General features: G+C 29.9%; 1 protein-coding gene across 3 annotated transcripts in view; it reads right to left on the minus strand.

The window, feature by feature from the left end:
- LOC135139703 (adipokinetic hormone/corazonin-related peptide receptor variant I-like) overlaps nt 1-21,010 on the minus strand; it is a 243,025-nt gene that overhangs the window by 35,633 nt on the left and 186,382 nt on the right. For 2 of the 3 annotated variants that reach the window (XM_064070005.1, XM_064070007.1), the window contains exons 5-6: nt 15,853-16,037; nt 2,269-2,352 (exon numbers count right to left, since the gene is read on the minus strand). In XM_064070005.1, the coding sequence (XP_063926075.1) occupies nt 2,269-2,352; nt 15,853-16,037 (269 nt within the window). The remainder of the gene's footprint in view (nt 1-2,268; nt 2,353-15,852; nt 16,038-21,010) is intronic. The other variant, XM_064070006.1, reaches the window with a different exon arrangement.

The raw sequence follows: 21,010 nt of genomic DNA on the forward strand, positions 1-21,010 counted from the left end.
CAATTTTTTGATTTTTTAAATTTTCGTTTTCCCAACTTTTCCATTTTTCGATTTTTCTGTTATCCGATTTTCTATTTTTCAAAATATTCAGTTTTTCACGTTCCAAATCTTCGATTTTTTCGTTTCTTCGATTTTTCGAAATTTCGAATTTTCAATTGATTTTTTGACGTTTCGTTTTTTGGATGATTTTGATTTTCCAACTTCTCAAATTCTTGAGTATTCGATGTTTGGATTTTCCAGGTTTTTGATTTTGATTCTTAAATTTTTTTAATTTTCGTTTTTTCAAGTCTTCGATTGTTTAACTTTTCGAGATCTCGAGTTTTCAATTTTTCGGTTTTTTAATTTTTTGATGTTCCAGTTTTGGGATTTTCAATTTTTGGATTCTTCGATTTTTCAATTTAGCTATTTTTCGATAATTTTTTCGTTATTTTAAAATTTCGATTTTTCTGTTATACGATCTTTCCATTTTTCCATTTGTCAATTTTTAGGGTTTTTAAATTTTCGATTTTTTCGTTTTTCCGATTTTCTTGATTTTCCAATTTCTCAAATTTTGACTTTTCGATATTTCGATTTCCCAAATTTTCAATTTTGACTTTTCAATTTTTTGATTTTTTAAATTTTCGTTTTCCCAACTTTTCCATTTTTCGATTTTTCTGTTATCCGATTTTCTATTTTTCAAAATATTCAGTTTTTCACGTTCCAAATCTTCGATTTTTTCGTTTCTTCGATTTTTCGAAATTTCGAATTTTTAATTGATTTTTTGACGTTTCGTTTTTTGGATGATTTTGATTTTCCAATTTCTCAAATTCTCGACAATTCGATGTTTGGAGTTTCCAGGTTTTTGATTTTGATTCTTAAATTTTTTTAATTTTCGTTTTTTCAAGTCTTCGATTGTTTAACTTTTCGAGATCTCGAGTTTTCAATTTTTCGGTTTTTCAATTTTTTGATGTTCCAGTTTTGGAATTTTCAATTTTTGGAATCTTCGATTTTTTAATTTAGCTATTTTTCGATAATTTTTTCGTTATTTTAAAATTTCGATTTTTCTGTTATACGATCTTTCCATTTTTCCATTTGTCAATTTTTAGGGTTTTTAAATTTTCGATTTTTTCGTTTTTCCGATTTTCTTGATTTACCGATTTCTCAAATTCTTGACTTTTCGATATTTCGATTTCCCAAATTTTCAATTTTGACTTTTCAATTTTTTGATTTTTTAAATTTTTGTTTTCCCAACTTTTCCACATTTCGATTTTTCTGTTATCCGATTTTCTATTTTTCAAAATATTCAGTTTTTCGCGTTCCAAAATTTTCGATTTTCCGAAATTTCGAATTTTCAATTGATTTTTTGATGTTTCGTTCTTTGGATGATTTTGATTTTTCGATTTCTCGAGATTTCAATTTTTCGGATTTTCAAATTTTTGATGTTCCAGTTTTGGGATTTCCCAGTTTTTGGGTTCTTTGATTTTTTAATTTAGCTCTTTTTCAATATCTTGGGTCTTTTCAATATTTCCATAATTTTTTAGTTATTGTAAAGTTTCGATTTTTCCATTTTCCTCTTATCTCATTTCTGCATTTTTCAAATTTCCATGTTTTGGTGTTTCTAAATTTCCAATTTTATCGTTTTTAAATTTTTTTTTATTTTTCCATTTCTCAAATTCTCGATTATTCGATGTTTTAATGTTTCGATTTTCCAAGTTTTTGATTTTGATTTTTCAATTTTTTAAATTTTTAAAATTTTCGTTTTTCAACTCTTGGATTGTTTTTTCTGTTTTTTGATGTTCCAGTTTTGGAATTTCCCAATTTTTGGATTCTTCGATTTTTCAGTTTAGCTATTTTTCGATATCTCAGTCTTGGGACTTTTCAATAATTCGATTCTTCAATTTTTCCGATATTGTAGTTTTTCGATACTTTACAGTTTTTTAATTTTAGATTTTTGAATTTTTTGCCGTTCGAATACTCGATTTTTCGATCTCTTAGTTTTAGATTTTTCGATATTTCAGTTTTGGAATTTGAATATTTCGATTTTTCAGTTTTTCAACATATTATTCGACTTTTAAAATCTTAGTACTAATCTAAGATTCTGGAGGAAATTATTGACAAGGTTGTTCAATACGATATCTTGAAGTTAAGAATAATTAACAAAACGTTCCAGAGAACAGTGAAAATCGGAAAATTTGAATTTGATTCTCAAAATTGTCGACACGAAATTTCGAAATTCCGACTAATTAACATAAAAAAAATTGGATTTGTAAAAAATCCCCACCCCCTTACCTTTTCGAAACCTCAGGACACATTTTATAACTCCACGCGCTAAACTCCTCCCCCGCCCGGCTGCCGCCGCCTGCGCCTCTCCATCTGAAATCCACCAATTAGTGATTAGTGAGGCATTTACGACCATTCAACATATTTCCGCAGCGGCAGCCGAGCAGGCCAACATCAAAACATCGCGATTTCGTCGTTTTTACGACCCAGTTTCGCGGAGCTTGAAGGAGTTGTAGCGATAAAAAGCACCCGACGCTTTCATGCACTGCGAGTGAATAATGACGTTGACGGTTTTAAAAGACGTGTGCTTACAATGGCGTATTGTTTAATAGCCGACAAAGTGTAATTTTATGGATAAAAGCCCGACTAAAAGGGGATGTTAACTGCGGGGTTTCATTAGTTTTGTTGTCTTTGCGAAAAAGTGCGTGGCGCGCCGTGATAAAAATTTAATTTTTGGGGCGGCGCGGGGGCGGTTTTATTAAAGACGGGGTTTTGTTTTCGGAAGGAGCGTGTGTGGGTTTTCGGGTTTCGGGGAAAAAGTGGTAATTTTGAGCGTTGTGGGGGTTGCGAAGTGGGATTATTGTTTCGGTTTGGCTTATGCGAAACCGACGAATCGATTGCTTGAGAATGTGGATTGTGTTTATTGTAACTTTAGTACTATTTTAGATTAAACGTCGAATAAAACACTGCCGGCTGGGATAAAATTTGAGTGAGATTCAAAGCGACAAAGGATTCATTGCAAGAATGGACAACTTTCGCTGGAAATAATCCAAACTTTCACATTTAATTTGATATAAACTTTGTTTCGATGAATTTTAATATAATTTATTTGGTTCAAACAACGATGAAATAAAACAGAGCCGTCTTAAAAGCATTTCGAAGTAGTCAAAGGAAATGGAGTTTTTGTGGTTATTGTTGGTCAGTTTGTTTCTTACGATAATTATTATTGCATTTAAAAAATTGGTCAACACTTATTTCGACAGAACTTCCCTCAGGGGTGAGGGAAGTTCTGTCGAAATAACTGTTGACCATAAAAGTGCCACCCAATAAATCCCGCTTTTTTGAAAAATTAAAAAAATGTGATTTTTGTTTTCTGAAAACCCTATTTACCTTGGTTTGAGTTTCTCAGGTTTTCCATTTATAATTTTTTAATTTTTTGATTTGTAATTTTTCGTTTCGGTTTTTTTAATTATTCTTCAGTTTTTCGATTTTTTAGTTTTTCGGCTTTTTCGATTTTTCCATTTTTCAACTTCTCGATTAAAAAAATGGAAAAATTGCAAAATTGTAACATTGAAAAATCGAAAATGAAAAAACGAAAACTTTAAAAAATTAAAAAATTGTACATCAAGAATTTAAAGAAAATTGAAAAAACTTAAAAATCGATATTGGGTTTCATTCAGCAACCCAATAAATCTTGCTTTTTTGAAAAATTGAAAAAAAATGCGATTTTTGTTTTCTGATAAATTCTATTTGACTAGAAATTTTCAGTTCTTCAATTTTCCGACTTTTGAATTTATAATTTTTAGATTTTGCAGTTTTTCGTTTCGGTTTTTTATTTACTTTATTTTTTTAATTATTCTATTTTTCGATGTTTAGAATATTTTTTTTTGTTTTTCAAATTTAAGTTTTTCCATTTTCCGTTTTTTTGACTTTTCCATTTGCGATTTTTCATTCCTTCAAATCTTCGAATTGCAATTTTTCGTTTTGGCTTTTCGTTTTTTTATTTTTAATTTTTTTCGAGTTTTTAATGTTCCGATAGTATAATTTTTTGTTTTTAATTTTAAATTTTTTCAATTTTTCGTTTCTTCAATTTTTCCATTTGCAATTTTTTAATCTTTCATTTGTTTCTTTCTTCTTTTTACACAATTTTTGAGTTTTTAGATTTTCCAACTTTCGGAGATTTCTTTTTTTTGATTTTGCAATTTTTTGATTTTCACGAGTTTTCAATTTTTCGATTTTTCAATTTTCGATTTTTCATTTATTAGATTTTTATTTTGTTTCAATTTTAGATTTTTCATTTTCTCGATTTTTCAATTTTTTGTTTTTTCAGTTTTTAATTATTGGACTTTTAAATTTTTTCATGTATTCGATTTTCAATGTTTCAGTTTTTAAGTTTTTAATTTTTCAATCATTCAGTGTTACAGTTTTTCGACTTTAAAATTTTGACGATTCTATAATTTTTCGATTTTACGATTTTAGGGTTTTCCAATTTTTTGATTCGATTCGTTTTTCCTTCTTTCCAATTTTTCGAATAATTATTTCTTTTTCGATTATTCGTTTTTTTAGTTCTTGGATTTGCAATTTTTCAATTTTCCGATTTTTCGTTCCTTTTTTCTAATTTTTTAGCATTTTGATTTTTGAATTTTTCCATTTTTCAACTTTTCGAGAAAATGAAAAATCGAAAGATAAAAAATTGAGAACCTTAAAAAGTCCGCTTTTTCGAAAAATTAAAAAAATATTGCGATTTTTGTTGTCTGATAACCTCTATTTGACTCGAATGTTTCAGTTCTTCAGTTTTCCATCTTTTGATTTTTTTAATATTTAGATTTTGCAATTTTTCGTTTAGGGATTTTTATTTGCTTTATTTTTTTCATTATTATATTTTTTAACGTTTAGATTTTTTTGTTTTTTTAATGTCAATTTTTTCCATTTTTCGTTTTGCGAATTTCTATTTTTAATTTTTCTTGTTGCTTCAATTTTTAGATTTTACAGTTTTTCGATTTAAAATTTCGCCAGTTTTATCTTTTTTTTTAATTTTCAATTTTTCATTACTTCAAATCTTCGAATTGCATGCAATGTTCCGATACATATTATTATTTTTGGTTTTTAATTTTAATTTTTTCAATTTTTCGTTTCTCCAAGTCTACGACATGCAATTCTTCGAATTTTCATTTTAAAATTTTGAGTTTTTCGATTTTCTATTTCCTCGATTTTTCAATTTCTTGTTTCTTCAATTTTTCACTTTTTCAATTTTACGACTGTAGAATTTTCTAGTCTTAAATTATTGGATTTGAAAATTTTTCATTTATTCGATTTCCAATATTTAAATTTTTAATTTTTTAATTTTTCAATCTTTCTCGACGATTCTATAATTTTTGATTCTATTGGTTTTTCCTTCTTCCCAATTTTTTGATTAATAATTTTTTTTGATCTTTCATTTCTTCAGTTCCTGGGTTTGCAATTTTTCAATTTTCCAATTTCTCGTTTCTTCAGTTTTTCGATTTGTCATTTTTTTCGATTTTTTAGTTTATCGACTTTTTAATTTTTCCATTTTCCAACTTATCGAATAAAAAAAAATGGAAAAATTGCAAAATTGTAAAACAGAAGAATCAAAAATGAAAAAACGAAAAAGCATAAAACGAAAATTTTGAAAAATCTAAATATTGCAAATCAAGAAAAAACTGAAAGTTGAAAAGTCGAAAGATTAAAAATTGAAGAACTTAAAAATCGATTTCCTGGCTTTTTTCCAGCAGCCCAATAAATCCCGCTTTTTTGAAAAATTATACAAAAAATGCGATTTTGGTTTTCTGATAACCTCTATTTGACTTGAATTTTTCTGTTCTTCAATTTTCTAACTTTTGAATTTTTGAATTTTTAGATTTTGCAATTTTTGGTTTGAGTTAGTTAAGTTTTCAATTTACATTTTTTTAATTTTTGATTTTCAATTTTTCGTTTCGGCCTTATTTCCTTTATTTTTTGAATTCTGCCATTTTTCAATTTAGTTTTTCCATTTTTCGTTTTTTAATTTTTCAATTTTACAATTTTTCATCTTAAAATTTCGCCAATTTTCATTTTTTTAATTTAAAAATTTTTTCGTTTTTTAATTTGTTGCTTCGGCTTTTTATCCTGTTTATTTTTACAATTTTTTCGATTTTTCAATGCTCCGATGTTATAATTTTTTGTTTTTTGATTTTAATTTTTTCCATTTTTCGTTTCTTCAATTTTTCGACTTGCAATTTTTCAATCTTTCATTTATTTTTGTTTCTTCAACTTTACGGCATGCAATTCTTCTATTTTTCATTTAAAAATTTTTCACGTTTTCGATTTTCGAACATTTGGATGTTTCAATTTTTAGATTTTTCAATTTTTCGAGTCTTCAAACTTTCGGTTTGCAAAATTTCGTTTCGGTGCAATTTTTTTAATGTTCTGATTTTATTTTTTTAAGTGTGAAATTTTTCAATTATTAGATTTTATTTTTTTATGTCTAGAATTTTCATTTCCCCGATTTTTCAATTTTTTGTTTCTTTAATTCACTATTTCAACTTTACAATAATTGTAGAATTTTTTCATTTATTTGATTTTAAATGTTTCGATTTTTAAATTTTTAATTTTTCCATCTTTCAGTGTTACAGCTTTTCGATTTTACAATTTTGACGATTCTATATATAATTTTTCGATTTTACGATTTTCGGGTTTTCCAATTTTTTGATTCGATTCGTTTTTCCTCCTTTCCAATTTTTTGATATTTCATTTTTTTCGATTTTTTAGTTTTCCGATTTTTCAATTTTCCATTTTTCAACTTTTCGAATAAAAAAATTTTTCGTTGCTTCGGTTCAATTTTCTCCATTTTTCGGTTTTTTTAGTTTTTTAATTTTTTATTTTTTCATGTTTTATTTTTCTTGATTCATCAATTTTGAGATTTTACAAAATTTCGCCAACTTTCACTTTTTAATTTAATTTTTTTTTAATTTTTAATTTTTCCTTCAAATCTTCGAATTATAATTTTTCGTTTCGGCTTCTTGTATTTTTATTTTTACAATTTTTTCGATTTTTCAATATTCCGATACTATAATTTTTTACTTTTTAATTTTAATTTTTTCAATTTTTCGATTTTTCAATTTTTCATTTCTTCCATTTTTCGATTTGCAATTTTTTGGTTTTTCAATGTTCTGATTTAATTTTTTTTTTTTGAGTGTGAATTTTTTAGTTTTGGGATTTCAATTTTCTGTTTCTTCAGTTTTTCGCTTTTTCAATTTTACAATTTTAGAATTTTTCTAGTTTTTAATTATTGGATTTTAAATTTGTTCAGTTATTCGATTTTCAATGTTTTGAGTTTTAATTTTTCTTTCAATGGTACAGATTTTCGACTTTACAGTTCTGGCGACTCTATAATTTTTCGATTGTACAATTTCGAGTTTTCCAATTTGTTGATTCAATTCGGTTTTCCTTCTTTCCAATTTTTCGATTTTTCGTTTCTTCAGTTCTTGGATTCACAGTTTTTCAATTTTCCAATTTTTCGTTTATTTCAGATTTTCGATTTTTCAGTTTGTCCGATTTTTTAGTTTTTTTTCAATTTTTTCATTTTTCTACTTTTCGAATGAAAAAAAAATGGAAAAGTTGCAAACTGGTTTATAAAACTTTGAAAAAACTAAAAATCGAAAAATCCAAATGTTGAAAATGAAAGAAATCGGATAATCGGATAATTGAGAAATCGAAAATTGCAAAATTGAAAAATTTGAATAACTGGAACGAGACATTGAAAAAGTAAAGGAAAAGAAAAAAAATCGAACAAGTGACAAAATAGATCGGGAAAATGAAAAATTAAAATCAAGAACTTAAGAAATTATGGAAACGAAAATTGAAAAATCGAAAAAATAAAAATTGAAAAGTTGAAAAATTGAAAAAACGAAAAAAAAGTCCCTTAGTTTATACCCAGCAGTTAAAAATCGAAGTCGCTTCAATTCTCAAAGCTAGATAAGAGAAATAGAGGGATACACCTGAATCGACGAGAAAGTTCATTAATTTCCCTTCATTTACACGGAAAATTCAAATTTTCAGACAATGAAATCAGTTATAACAGTAGTTTCAAAATGAATTTCCCGAAGTCCAAACCGTTATTAGTGATATGTATTAACACACATGTGCATAAAGCCAAATTTAATTAGTAGTTGCACAGAAATAAAATACGAAACAGTGTGAGACATCTCCGAACTCGTAACACCAGGAGTTCTAGTAATAATTAATTTAAATTAAATTTACCGTTTTATGGGTGTAGCAAAACACATTACCTCCGTAAATTACGTTACCTTTGGTACATATTTCCAGCTTTTATCTCTTCACGTTATCTCGTAAAGTCCAGAAGTGTCAAAAGCAATGACAAAAATATGCTTGCTCAACTCTATGGGTTCAGACGGCTGCAAAGTACGTTATGTTAAAAGCTTCTTTTTCCAGGAAGCTTTACCTTTTCAAAATTAAAGGTTTCCAGGGTTTTCTCCACGGTATTATATTTTTTATAGACGTCTAGGGTCGGCGTAATGAAAGTAGACGTCTAAATTTGTATGAAGATCACGACCGTTTTTAATAAGAATTAAAACCAAGGTAAAAAATTGTAATCTTTCGGAGGGATAGCCGGGGGAATTTTATTTGTAAACTCGTGTGATTTTATTTAAAGAAGCTCCATTCATCCCAAGTGGATTACAGGCAGGGTATTCAACAGGCTGATAATTTAATGAATGGAAATAATTTCCGAGCGTTTGCAAAAATAGGGAGGCAGATTTGTTATTTTACTTTAACTAGGAGTGGGTGAAAAGTCGGTTTAAAACCGATTACGTCTTTCTGTAATGGGGGTGAAAATTATTAGCGACGCGAGATCAAAGCAATGAAAATATCAAGAGGCGACAGAGATAAACAGATATCGCTAAATTCGATACGATTCTGGTTCGCAAATCTAAAATTTATAAAAAAGATGGGAAACTTGTTAAATTGAAGTTTGTACTGCAGCTGCCTTATTGGCATTTATAACAACTTTCGTTTCACTATTAGTGTGCTATAATTTAACTTTGCAAAAGTATACATTGACTTTGACTTTCCATTATTATAAATTCTCTCTCGCAAGTCGATTACCATAAAGGAATAAGCAAACTTTCTGGGCTTATTCTCGTTACATATTACTTGGGTCGAACCGTTAATGTAGACTTGTTTTGTCTCAGAGTTTGATTATTACATTTTAGGGAGCTCGGGTCCTGTAAAGAGAACTTTGTGATAGAATACTTCTCCCGGACTTAGTGCTTAGTAAAAATTCGTGCTCCCACGCAGAGTTTCTGGCATTTGCGTTTATTTAAATATGAAAGATACATATTTCCAATGAGAGGATTTAAAGGTCAACTGTTGCTCACTCACGTGTAGCGTCCAGGGTATTTAAAAAACATTTAATTCTACATGTGGGGATTTCAATGCTTCTACCAACTTTAGCTACAATGATTCCGGGAAATCGGAATCAGTTTGATAAAATTCAGTGACAAAAAACGCCGACAAGTTGATTTATGACGTCATTGAAGTTTTTTAATGGAGACAGATCTATTTTAGTAACTGAAAAAGTTCTGTTTTTACAATTTTAGAAAATGTACAAATAGTTGGACAGATTACACTTCCTAGGAGATATTTTGTAATTCTAGATCACGTACTTTAATAAAATAAGCTATACACAGTTAAAGAACTGTTCGAAAGTTATTTCGGTTGAACTTCCCTCGCTTCAGAAGTACAATCCAACAAATACTGCTTCTCTGAAAATTGATAAAATTTGATTTTGCCGAATTTTACTTGTTCGTGATAACCTCTTGGACTAATTACAATATTAATCACAGTGTAACAGAAAAAAAGAAGGTTAATATTCTTAAAAAAGGACACTTGGGGCTCCCGAGAAGGTTTTAAATTTTTAAAAAAGACAGTTGGGAACTCTGAGAAGGTTTCACATTCTTAAAAAAAAAAACATTTGGAACCCTCGAGAAGGTTTTACATTTTTAAAACAGACGGTTGGGAACCCCGAGAAGGTTTCATTAAAAAAATACGTCTGAGACCCCGAGAAGGGTTTACATTAAAAAAAAAAATTGGGGCCTCCGAGAAAGTTTTACATTTTTGAAGAAGACAATTTTGGCGCCCGAGAAGGTTATACATTTTTAAAAAAGACGGTTGGGAATCCTGAGAAAGTTTCAAATTTCTAAAAAAAAAAAAAACAATTGGAGCCCCCGAGAAGGTTTTACACTATCGAAGAAGACAGTTTTGGCCCCCGAGAAGGTTTCGCATTAAAAAATAAAATACATTTGCGGCCCCTGAGAAGGTTTTACGTTTTTAAAACAGATGGTTGGGAACCCCGAGAAGGTTTCATTAGAAAAAATACGCCTAAGACCCCCGAGAAGGGTTTAAATAAAAAAAATAAAAAATTGGGGCCTCCGAGAAGGTTTTACATTTTCGAACAAGACAATTTTGGCCCCCGAGAAGGTTTTACATTTTTAAAAAAGACGGTTGGGAATCCCGAGAAGGTTTCAAATTTCTAAAAAAAAGAAACAATTGGAGCCCCCGAGATGGTTTTACACTATCGAAGAAGACAGTTTTGGCCCCCGAGAAGGTTTCACATTAAAAAATAAAATACACTTGAGGCCCCTGAGAAGGTTTTACGTTTTTAAAACAGACGGTTGGAAACCCCGAGAAGGTTTCACATTTCTAAAAAAAAAGGTTTTACACTTTCGTAGAAAACAGTTTTGGCCCCCGAGAAGGTTTCGCATTAAAAAATAAAATACATTTGAGGCCCTTGAGAAGGTTTTACATTTTTAAAACAGATGGTTGGGAACCCCGAGAAGGTTTCATAAAAAAATACGTCTGAGACCCCCGAGAAGGGTTTACATAAAAAAAAAATTGGGGCCTCCGAGAAGGTTTTACATTTTCGAAGAAGACAATTTTGGCCCTCGAGAAGGTTTTACATTTTTAAAAAAGACGGTGGGGAATCCCGAGAAGGTTTCAAATTTCTAAAAAAAAAAACAAACAATTGGAGCCCCCGAGAAGGTTTTACACTATCGAAGAAGACAGTTTTGGCCCCCGAGAAAGTTTCGCATTAAAAAATAAAATACACTTGAGACCCCTGAGAAGGTTTTACATTTTTAAAACAGACGGTTGGAAACCCCGAGAAGGTTTCATTAAAAAAAAATAGGTTTTGGGACCCCCGAGAAGGATTACATAAAAAAAAAAAAAATTGGGGCCTACGAGAAGGTTTTACATTTTCGAAGAAGACAGTTTAGGTCCCCGAGAAGGTTTCGCATTAAAAAATAAAATACCTTTAAGGCCCCCGAGAAGGTTTTACATTTTTAAAACAGACGGTTGGAAACCCCGAGAAGGTTTCATTAAAAAAAAAATACGTCTGAGACCCCCGAGAAGGGTTTACATTAAAAAAAAAAAAAAAAATTGGGGCCTTCGAGAAGGTTTTGCATTTTCGAAGAAGACAATTTTGGCGCCCGAGAAGGTTATACATTTTTAAAAAAGACGGTTGGGAATCCTGAGAAGGTTTCAAATTTCTAAAAAAAAAAAAACAATTGGATCCCCCGAGAAGGTTTTACACTTTCGTAGAAGACAGTTTTGGCCCCCGAGAAGGTTTTACATTTTTAAAAAAGACGGTTGGGAATCCCGAGAAGGTTTCAAATTTCTAAAAAAAAAAAAAACAATTGGATCCCCCGAGAAGGTTTTACACTTTCGTAGAAGACAGTTTTGGCCCCCGAGAAGGTTTCGCATTAAAAAATAAAATACATTTGAGGCTCCTGACAAGGTTTTACGTTTTTGAAACAGATGGTTGGGAACCCCGAGAAGGTTTCATTAAAAAAAAATACGTCTGAGACCCCAGAGAAGGGTTTACATAAAAAAAAAATTGGGGCCTCCGAGAAGGTTTTACATTTTCGAAGAAGACAATTTTGGCCCTCGAGAAGGTTTTACATTTTTAAAAAAGACGGTGGGGAATCCCGAGAAGGTTTCAAATTTCTAAAAAAAAAAACAAACAATTGGAGCCCCCGAGAAGGTTTTACACTATCGAAGAAGACAGTTTTGGCCCCCGAGAAAGTTTCGCATTAATAAATAAAGTACACTTGAGGCCCCTGAGAAGGTTTTACATTTTTAAAAAAGACGGTTGGGAATCCCGAGAAGGTTTCAAATTTCTAAAAAAAAAAAAAAACAATTGGAGCCCCCGAGAAGGTTTTATACCATGGAAGAAGACAGTTTTGGCCCCCGAGAAAGTTTCGCATTAAAAAATAAAATACACTTGAGGGCCCTGAAAAGGTTTTACATTTTTAAAACAGACGGTTGGAAACCCCGAGAAGGTTTCGTTAAAAAAAAAAAACGTCTGAGACCCCCGAGGTTTTACATTAAAAAAAAAAAAATTGGGGTCTCCGAGAAGGTTTTACATTTTCGAAGAAGACAGTTTAGGTCCCCGAGAAGGTTTCACATTAAAAAACGACATTTGGGGCCCCCGAGAAGATTTTACGTTTTTAAAAAAGACAGTTGGGACCCCTGAGAAGGTTTCACATTAAAAAAAACTTGGTTGAAAGCTGTTTCGACAAAACTTCCCTTACACTGAAACATATCCACATTTGCCGAAATAAATCTTATCTTAGCAAGTAGTAACCCCGCCCACTCACTCTTTACTTTCTTAGAGGCTGTCATTTGCCAAAATCAGTCTTATCTTACCAAGTACTAACCCCGCCCACCCACCCCCTGTTTTCTCAGAGGATATGTCATTTGTCAAAATAAGTCTTATCTTAGCAAGTAATCACCCCGCCCACCCACCCTTTACTTTCTTAAAGGCGATGTCATTTGCCAAGTTCAGTTTTATCTTACCAAGTACTGGCCCCGCCCACCCACCCCCTGTTTTCTCAGAGGATATGTAATTTGCCAAAATAACATTTATGTTAGCAAGTAAGTTGTTTTCTCAGAGGCTAGTACTTGCTAGTACCTGCTAAGATAAATCTTATTTTGGCAAATCACATATCCTCTGAGAAAATAGGGGTGGGTGGGCGGGGCTAGTACTTGCTCAGATAAGATTGATTTTGACGAACGTCATACCTTCTGAGAAATTAGAGGGCGGGTGCGCCGGACTAGTACTTACTAAAGTAAAACTTATTTTGACAAATGACATATCCTCTGAGAAAATAGGGGGTGGGTGGGCGGGGCTAGCACTGGCTAAGATAAGACTGATTTCGCCCCTATTAAAACTGTAAAAACGTGTTAAATTTAAAAGGTTTTAAATTGCAAATGTCCATAGTAACGAGTTAAATTGCTAAATCTGGTTGGATGCTTATTTTTTAACAACTCAGTCATTAATTTTTTGAGTTACCCTGTTTAAGCATATCTAAAAAATATGAATGCAGTGATAAATTACAAGTACAGACTGACCATATTTTGCATATTTTAGATAGTAGTATAGTAAATTTTGAAATGACGTCATCAATTTTTTGGAGGGGTTAAGCGAAAAAAGTTATTATGTTTACCATACATTTAAAATCATTCAGTTTGGCAGATTCAAATTTAAATTAGTAGTACTTCCGGAGATTACCTGTCTAATAAAAATCCGCGACGGCAGACAGACGGACAGACTGACGAAAACGGGACACCTGTTTCTTCGTACTCTAGGGTCATGAAAGGTCGAGAACACGTAACAGTAAAAAGTGACCTCTTTCGCTAATTTTCGAAGATGCCCGAAGAAACATCAAAAATCTCATACTCGAGAATATCGAAAAATTGAACATTTGGAAAATTTGACTAAAAATCCACAAAAAATCTGGGATGTAGACCTCGACAAGTTGAATCGAAAATATAAGATTTTGGCGGTCCCGGATCGAAATTTTCAACACATTTGAGACCCCCGAAAAGGTTTTACATAAGGCCAAGTTTGGAATCGAACGCGCGCTGTCCGGTCTACATTCCTCGCCGACACGAAAAACGGGCGTATTTTTTTTTAAGATCAGAAAATGTGCAAAATAAAGTACGATTTCGGTTGCAATAGGTACTTTGATGTTGTTATGCAACGTTTATTGTAATATTTTTATCCAAAAAGAACCACAAAATAGATTATTTTAATAGAAAATGATAAAAATTCAAGAATCAAACAAAGCTGAGAAAAATTACACTTTCCAACAAAGCATAACCAATGATCATTAACACACTGTTTAAGGACGTCAATAACGGGTATAAGTATCTCCCACGAACCTGTAAGACTGCTGCCATTCTCCAGGGAGCGATGTCATTTCAACGAGAACATTTTTTATAAAAAAAAAAAACGAAAAACAAGAAAGTTTAATGGAGAAAGTTAATTTAAATTTTTTTCTCTTAAGAAAAAATGCATGCCGATGACACAAACAATTAAACTGACACTTGAATTGACACATAAAAAAAATAATAATATTAAAAGTAATAAATTGTAATGAAAACTAAAGAGAATTCGGTAAATCATTGTATGAAGGTTTAGTAAAAAAAAAAATGTGACCCAGCTGGAACATTTTATGGTCACATTAATAAACAAATAAACCGTAGATAATAAATGAACGATGCCATTTTATGAACAGATTAAATTTCAGTTAACTGCTTTACAGGAATGTTTCAGTACGTTTCACAATGAGAGTTTTTTCTAGACAACAAATTAGACTAAATTTAAACTTTACAACCTCATTTTCCCTACAGTGCCTAGGTGAATTTTGTCCTTTGTGAATACCAAAAAAGACAAAATTTACTGTGAGACTGCAGTGTCAAATGAGGTTCCAAAGTTTAAATTTACTCTAATTTGTTCCTTAATTATATATTACTATTGTTATAAAAAAATACAAAATGAAAAATTTAAAACAATCTTGAGGTTCTAGGTATTTCTGTTTGGAAAAAATTTGCGAGTGTTAAAGGATACGTCATTTGCTAACATCAGTCTTACCTTAACATGTGCTAGCCCCACCCACCCGCCCTCTCCTTTCTCAAAGAATATATCATTTGCCAAAATCAGTCTGTTCTTAGTAGGCACTTTAATACCGTTGCATAATCTGATTAAAAATTTATTTAACGAGATTTTACCGCACCAGAAAGCTGAAAAAAGAAAATCTTTATTACCACAATGACGTTATAAAAATGCCCTTGAGAAATATCTATAAAAATCTGTCATCTGGGTTACTAAGAACAACGAATCATATGTAAGGAAGAATAATTTCGTTCAGTAGATGAAGTTTTTTTGTATTTTTTTTTCCATCTCCTTGAAAGCATTTTTTACCAGCTGTCTCAATTGCTTGAACGCCAATTTAGAATTGCTTTGAAAAAAAAACTCCTTGTGATTAAAATATTCCACTCACGTTCGTACGTCAGTCAGTCGTGGTAATCACGATTAACGATAATTAAGATTAAGCAGTTTGTGAGGAACATTATTTATTAAGTGAACTTTGGTAATCACCAAGTTTGATAATTTCCACGTCCAGTGGTGTTTTGGATAAAACGAAAGCTCGTCAAATTTATTGGGCGTGGCACGCTTTTCTTATACCAAACAACTGAAAATTGAAAATCCAAAAAGCGTCAGCTTTTACCCTTTTTTGTTCACCGAACCAGTCAATACCGTCGTAAAACCAATTTAAACGTGTTAGTTTTATTTCGCAGAATCGCGCTTATTAAATTATGTTCACAAGACTTTAAGAACCCTAGCTTACGTCCCGGCCGGAACACAAATCTGTAAATCACACCCTTTCGTTGTAAAACCTAAAAACCCGGCCGTAATCCGCCTCGACACCGTCCTTGCGACCCCACGAAGCGCCAAACCGCGTCGAAGAAAGAATTTTTATCTACAAAGCATTCTCCTGCAAGCATACTCACTGTTGAGGTTGTTTTCGCTGCTGGACTTTCCGAAGCACAGGCACTTGCAGTTCACTCGCCGGAAGTTTATCACAAAACTTCCATAAACTATGGGGTTCATGCAGCTGTTGGAAACCACCATCATGAAAAATGTGTCTTGGAGCCACGACGGCAGCTTCTGGGCGCTATCTCGATCGAACATGTACCTGAAAATAGTTTGCGTGCTTGAAAATGAGCTCGACTTCCTGGGGCGGAGTTCTCGGTTCTCGATTTTCAGGCGGAGTTGCTGAAGGGCTTTTTAGTGGAGTGTCGGGTAATCAAGCTGAATGCTACAGTTAAATAAAAAAGTTGAAAAAACAGAAAAGTATCAGTCGTCTAACGGACTGAGCTTTCGTTCGTTAAACAAAAATGGAAAACCTGATGCACTCATGTCGGGTTTAAAACTTTCCCATCGCGAACAGATTTTTAAATTACGTTATGAATGAAACGTGTTATCAAAAATTCTGCGGGCACACTCGCCCCCGCGTCGGTCGAACATCAGGTTTCCACAGAAACAGCTTCTTTACGGATAATTAATCTTTTTCTGAACTTTTTTCAGCGGGGAAATTTTTGTGCCTTGAATAATTCATCGGTCGTAAATTAAATTGTTGTTTAAATGAATGCGTTTTTAAGAGGGGCGATAAAGGACACGCGTCTCGTTGGGACGTTGTGGCCCATTTCCAATTTATAAGGGTTGAACTTAAAGTGATAAGGGTGAACATATTGCGTCGCTTCCGGGTCATCTGCATAACCGAAATATTACGGCCGGAAATGAGTTATTTTAAAGTTTAGATGAGAAACATAATATAAATTATGGGAGGGAGTTGCATAAGTAAGGGCTTAGTGGGTTCGTTCGAAATAAGAAGTATTTCTTTTCGGGGTTAGTCGAGTTAGTGAAGTTTGTGTTACAAAGAGGACATAATTTCGTTTAGGGGTGTTTTATTATGGGATAAGGGGGTCGGAGGCGATGAGATGTCGGAGTTTCTGGGTTAAGAATATAAAAATGAGTGTTCATGGCTTAGGATTATGGACGAGTACGTAATTTTGCGTAATAATAATAAAAAATTGGCTGAGGGTTATTTCAACAGAACTTCCCCCGCCTTTGAAGTTCAGCGCAACAAATTCCGCTTCTTTGAAAAGTCATAAACTATTTTTGTGATTTTTGTTTTCTGATAATTCCTATAAAGTAAAAACCAATGGCGTAAATAACGCTGACTAGAAGTTTTCAATTCTTCAATTTTTCATTTTTTTTTGTTTATTCAGTTTTTCGATTTGTAATTTTCCGATTTGGGGTTCTTGAGTTTTTTATATTTTAATCTTTTCAATTTTGTGTTTCTTCAATTTTTCGATGTGGTATATTTCAATTTTTCATTTTTTTTTGTTTCTTAAATTTTAGGATATGCAACTCTTCGTGTTTTCATTTAAAATTTTTTCAGTCGAAAAACTGATTTTTTGGTTTTCAATTTTTCGTTTCTTCAATTCTTGATTTTCAATTTTTTTAATTTACATTTTAAATATGTAACGTTTTTCATTTATACGATTTTCCAATTTTTCATTTTCATTTTTGTTACTTCAATTTCTAGATTAAAAATTTCTCGATTTTTCATTTTAAAATTTTTCAGTTTTTCGATTTCCTAACTTTTGAATCTTTCAGTTTTTACGTTTGTAATTTCAGGAGTTTTAAATTTTCAGGTTTTTTGTTTAGTTTTTAAATTTCTTGGTTTTTCAATGTTCTGCTTTTAATATTATTTTTTTTTTTCAATATGAAATTGTTCAATTTCTCGATATTTAATTTTTTAATTGTTCGATCTTTCAATTTTACAATTTTCGATTTTCCAATCTTGACGATTCTTTCCAATTTTTCTATTTATTTTCATTCATGTTCCGATTTTTCATTTCTTCAATTCTTCGACTTTCAATTTTTCAATTTGCACTTTTTCTGGTTTTCATTTTAAATATATAATAATAATTATATTTTTAAAGAATTTTCACTTATTCAATTTTACCATTTTAGAATAAAAGTCGTTCATCTGTATGATTTTTCAATTTTTCGATTTTTAATTTTTCAATTTTGCGATTTTGCAATTTTTCAATCTTTCACTTTTTTGTTTTTTAAATTTACTACATCCAAATCTTCGAGTTTTTATTTTAAAATTATTCATTTTTTCGATTCTTAAATTTTTTATTTCTTCAATGTTTTTGATTTTTCAATTTTTCGAGTTTCCATTGTTTGTTTCTTCAATTTTTTGTTTTTTCAATTTGTCGAATCTTTATCTTTTTGGTTTGCTTTTTTCGATTTTATAATTTTTAGATGTTTCAATAATTTTTGTTTTTGATTTTTTCTGTTTCTTCAATTTTACGACATACAACTTTTTTAGATTTCCCAGTTTTTGGATATTTCAGTTTTTCGATTTGCGATTTTTCAACTTTTCATTTTTGCTTCTTCAATTTTTAGATTAAAAATCCCTCGATCTTTACTTTTTAAATTTTTCAGTTTTTCGATTTTTCAACTTTTGGATCTTTCAGTTTTTAGATTTTTCAATTTTTTTATTTGCAGTTTCATGAGTTTAAATTTTGCAATTTTTCGAATTTTAATTTTTTAATTTTTCGTTTCTCTAATTTTTCGATTTGAGATTTTTCGACTTTTCATTTTTGCTTCTTCAATTATTGGATTAATAATTTCTCGATTTTTTATTTTAAAATTTTTCAGTTTTTCCATTTCCTGGCTTTTGGATCTTTTTTGATTTGCAATTTGACGAGTTTTCAATTTTTCAATTTTCCGATTCAAAATTTTTCATTTCAGTTTTTTTCCCTTCATTTTTTAAATTTCCCGGCTTTTAAATGTTCTAATTTTATTATTTTTTTGTTTTTTCAATTTCAATTTTTTCACTTTATCGTTTCTTCAATTTTCCGATTTGCAATTTTTCATTTTTAAATTTTTCAGTTTTTCTTTTTCCAATTTTTGGATGTTTTAATTTTTGATTTTGCAATTTTTCGTTTCGGAGTTTCATGAGTTTTCAATTTTTCATTTCGTTCCGACTTTTTATTGTCTTTATTTTTTTATTTTTTTGGGTTCTAAGGATCTTACACTTTTTTTTTTATACTTTGATCTCTGTAACTGGGTTTTTACCTGTAGAATGATCAATGATCAATAAAGATCAATAAAGATCAATAAAGATCAATAATAATTTTTAAAACATGTAAGTACATACTTCATTTTTTCAATTTTACAGTTTTAGAATTTTTCATTTTTCAATTATTGCATTTTATAACTTTTTCATTTATTTGACTTTGAATTTTTCGATTTTTCGGTTCTTCAATTTTTTATTTTCTTAATGTTTACAGTTTTAAATTTTTCAATGTTCCGATTTTATCATTTTTTGTTTTTTCTACTTCGATTGTTTCAATTATTGGTTCCTTCAATTTGCAGGTTTTTCGATGTTTTGATTTTATAATTTTTCTTTTTTTCAAAGTCAAATTTTTCAATTTTTGGATATTTCAATTTTTCGTTTTTCCAGAAATTTTTCCAGTTTTCATTTTAAATTTAATAACTTTAAATTTTTTTCATTTATTTCATTTTCTAATTTTGCAATATTTAATTTTTCAATTTTTCGATAGGATTGGTTTTTTTGATTTTCAAATTTAACGATTTCTAGTTTTTCAATCTTCCAATTTTTCGTTTTTTCATTTCGATTTTGCATAGTTCCGATTTTATAAATTTTGGTTTTCCGATTTCAAATTTTTGTTTTTTCAGTCTTACGATATGTAATTTTTCGAGTTTTCAATTTTTAATTTTTCATTAAATCGATTTTTAGTAATTCGATTTTATAATTTTTATTTAAGTTTTGCGATCCAATTTTTCGATTTTTCTTTTTTCAATGTAAAAATTTTCAATTTCTAGATATTTAATTTTTTAATTTTTCGATCCTTCAATTTTTCAATATTTCGACTGCAATTTTGACGATTCTGTAATTTTTCGATTCGATTCATTTTTTCTTCTTTCCTTTTTTTATTCATTTTCATTCATGTGTCGATTTTCATTTTAAATTTGTAATAATAATTACAATTTTAAAGATTTGTCACTTTTCAATTTTAATAATAATAATAATAGTAATAGCACTTTATTAAATAATAATAGGCGAAGACATTTTTAAAGATTTAAGACTTTATTAAATAATAATAGGCGAAGTCAAGCCACAAGTATTATTATTATTATTTTACGATTTTAAGACAAAAGTTTTTTATTTATACGATTTTTCAATTTTTCGATTTGCGATTTAGTTCAACTTTTCATTTTTGCTACTTCAATTTCTGGATTAAAAATTTCTCGATTTTTCATTTTAAAATTTTTCGTTTCAGGTTTTTTCTTCAGTTTTTAAATTTCTTGGTTTTTCAATGTTCTGCTTTTAATATTTCTTTTTTTCAATATGAAATTGTTCAATTTCTCGATATTTAATTTTTTAATTGTTCGATCTTTCAATTTTACAGTTTTCGATTTTCCAATCTTGACGATTCTTTCCAATTTTTCTATTTATTTTCATTCATGTTCCGATTTTTCGTTTCTTCAATTCTTCGACTTCCAATTTTCAATTTGCAATTTTTCGGTTTTCAATTTTACGATTTTAGAATAAAAGTTTTTCATTAATACGATTTTTCAATTTTTCGATTTTCAAGTTTTCAATTTTTTGATTAAAAATTTCTCATATTAACATTTTTCAGTTTTTCGATTTCCTAACTTTTGGATCTTTCAATTTTTAGATTTGTAATTTTACGAGTTTAAATTTTTCAATTTTTCGATTTTCCAATTTTTCATTTCTTAAGTTTTCCGATTTGCAATTTTTCGTTTCGGGTTTTTTCTTTATTTTCTAAAATTTTTCGGTTTCTCAAAGTTCTGATTTTTATTTTTCTTTTTTTCAAAGTGAAATTCATCAATGTACTTGAGAATTGTCAACAGATATCTGATTTAGGTGTTGTTATGGACTGTAGTTTGTCATTTGCCCCACACATCCTGCATGTCACCAAGACTGCTATGCAACAGCTAGGATTTATTCGTCGTAACACCATGGATTTTGTTAACATACAATGTATCAAAATACTTTTTTATGCTTTAGTAAGGTCAAGAATGGAATATTGTTGCATT

This window comes from Zophobas morio, unplaced genomic scaffold (assembly GCF_036711695.1).
Source record: "Zophobas morio isolate AGI-343-1 ecotype UQ-CSIRO unplaced genomic scaffold, CSIRO_AGI_Zmor_V1 ptg000033l, whole genome shotgun sequence".
Classification (NCBI taxonomy): domain Eukaryota; kingdom Metazoa; phylum Arthropoda; class Insecta; order Coleoptera; family Tenebrionidae; genus Zophobas; species Zophobas morio.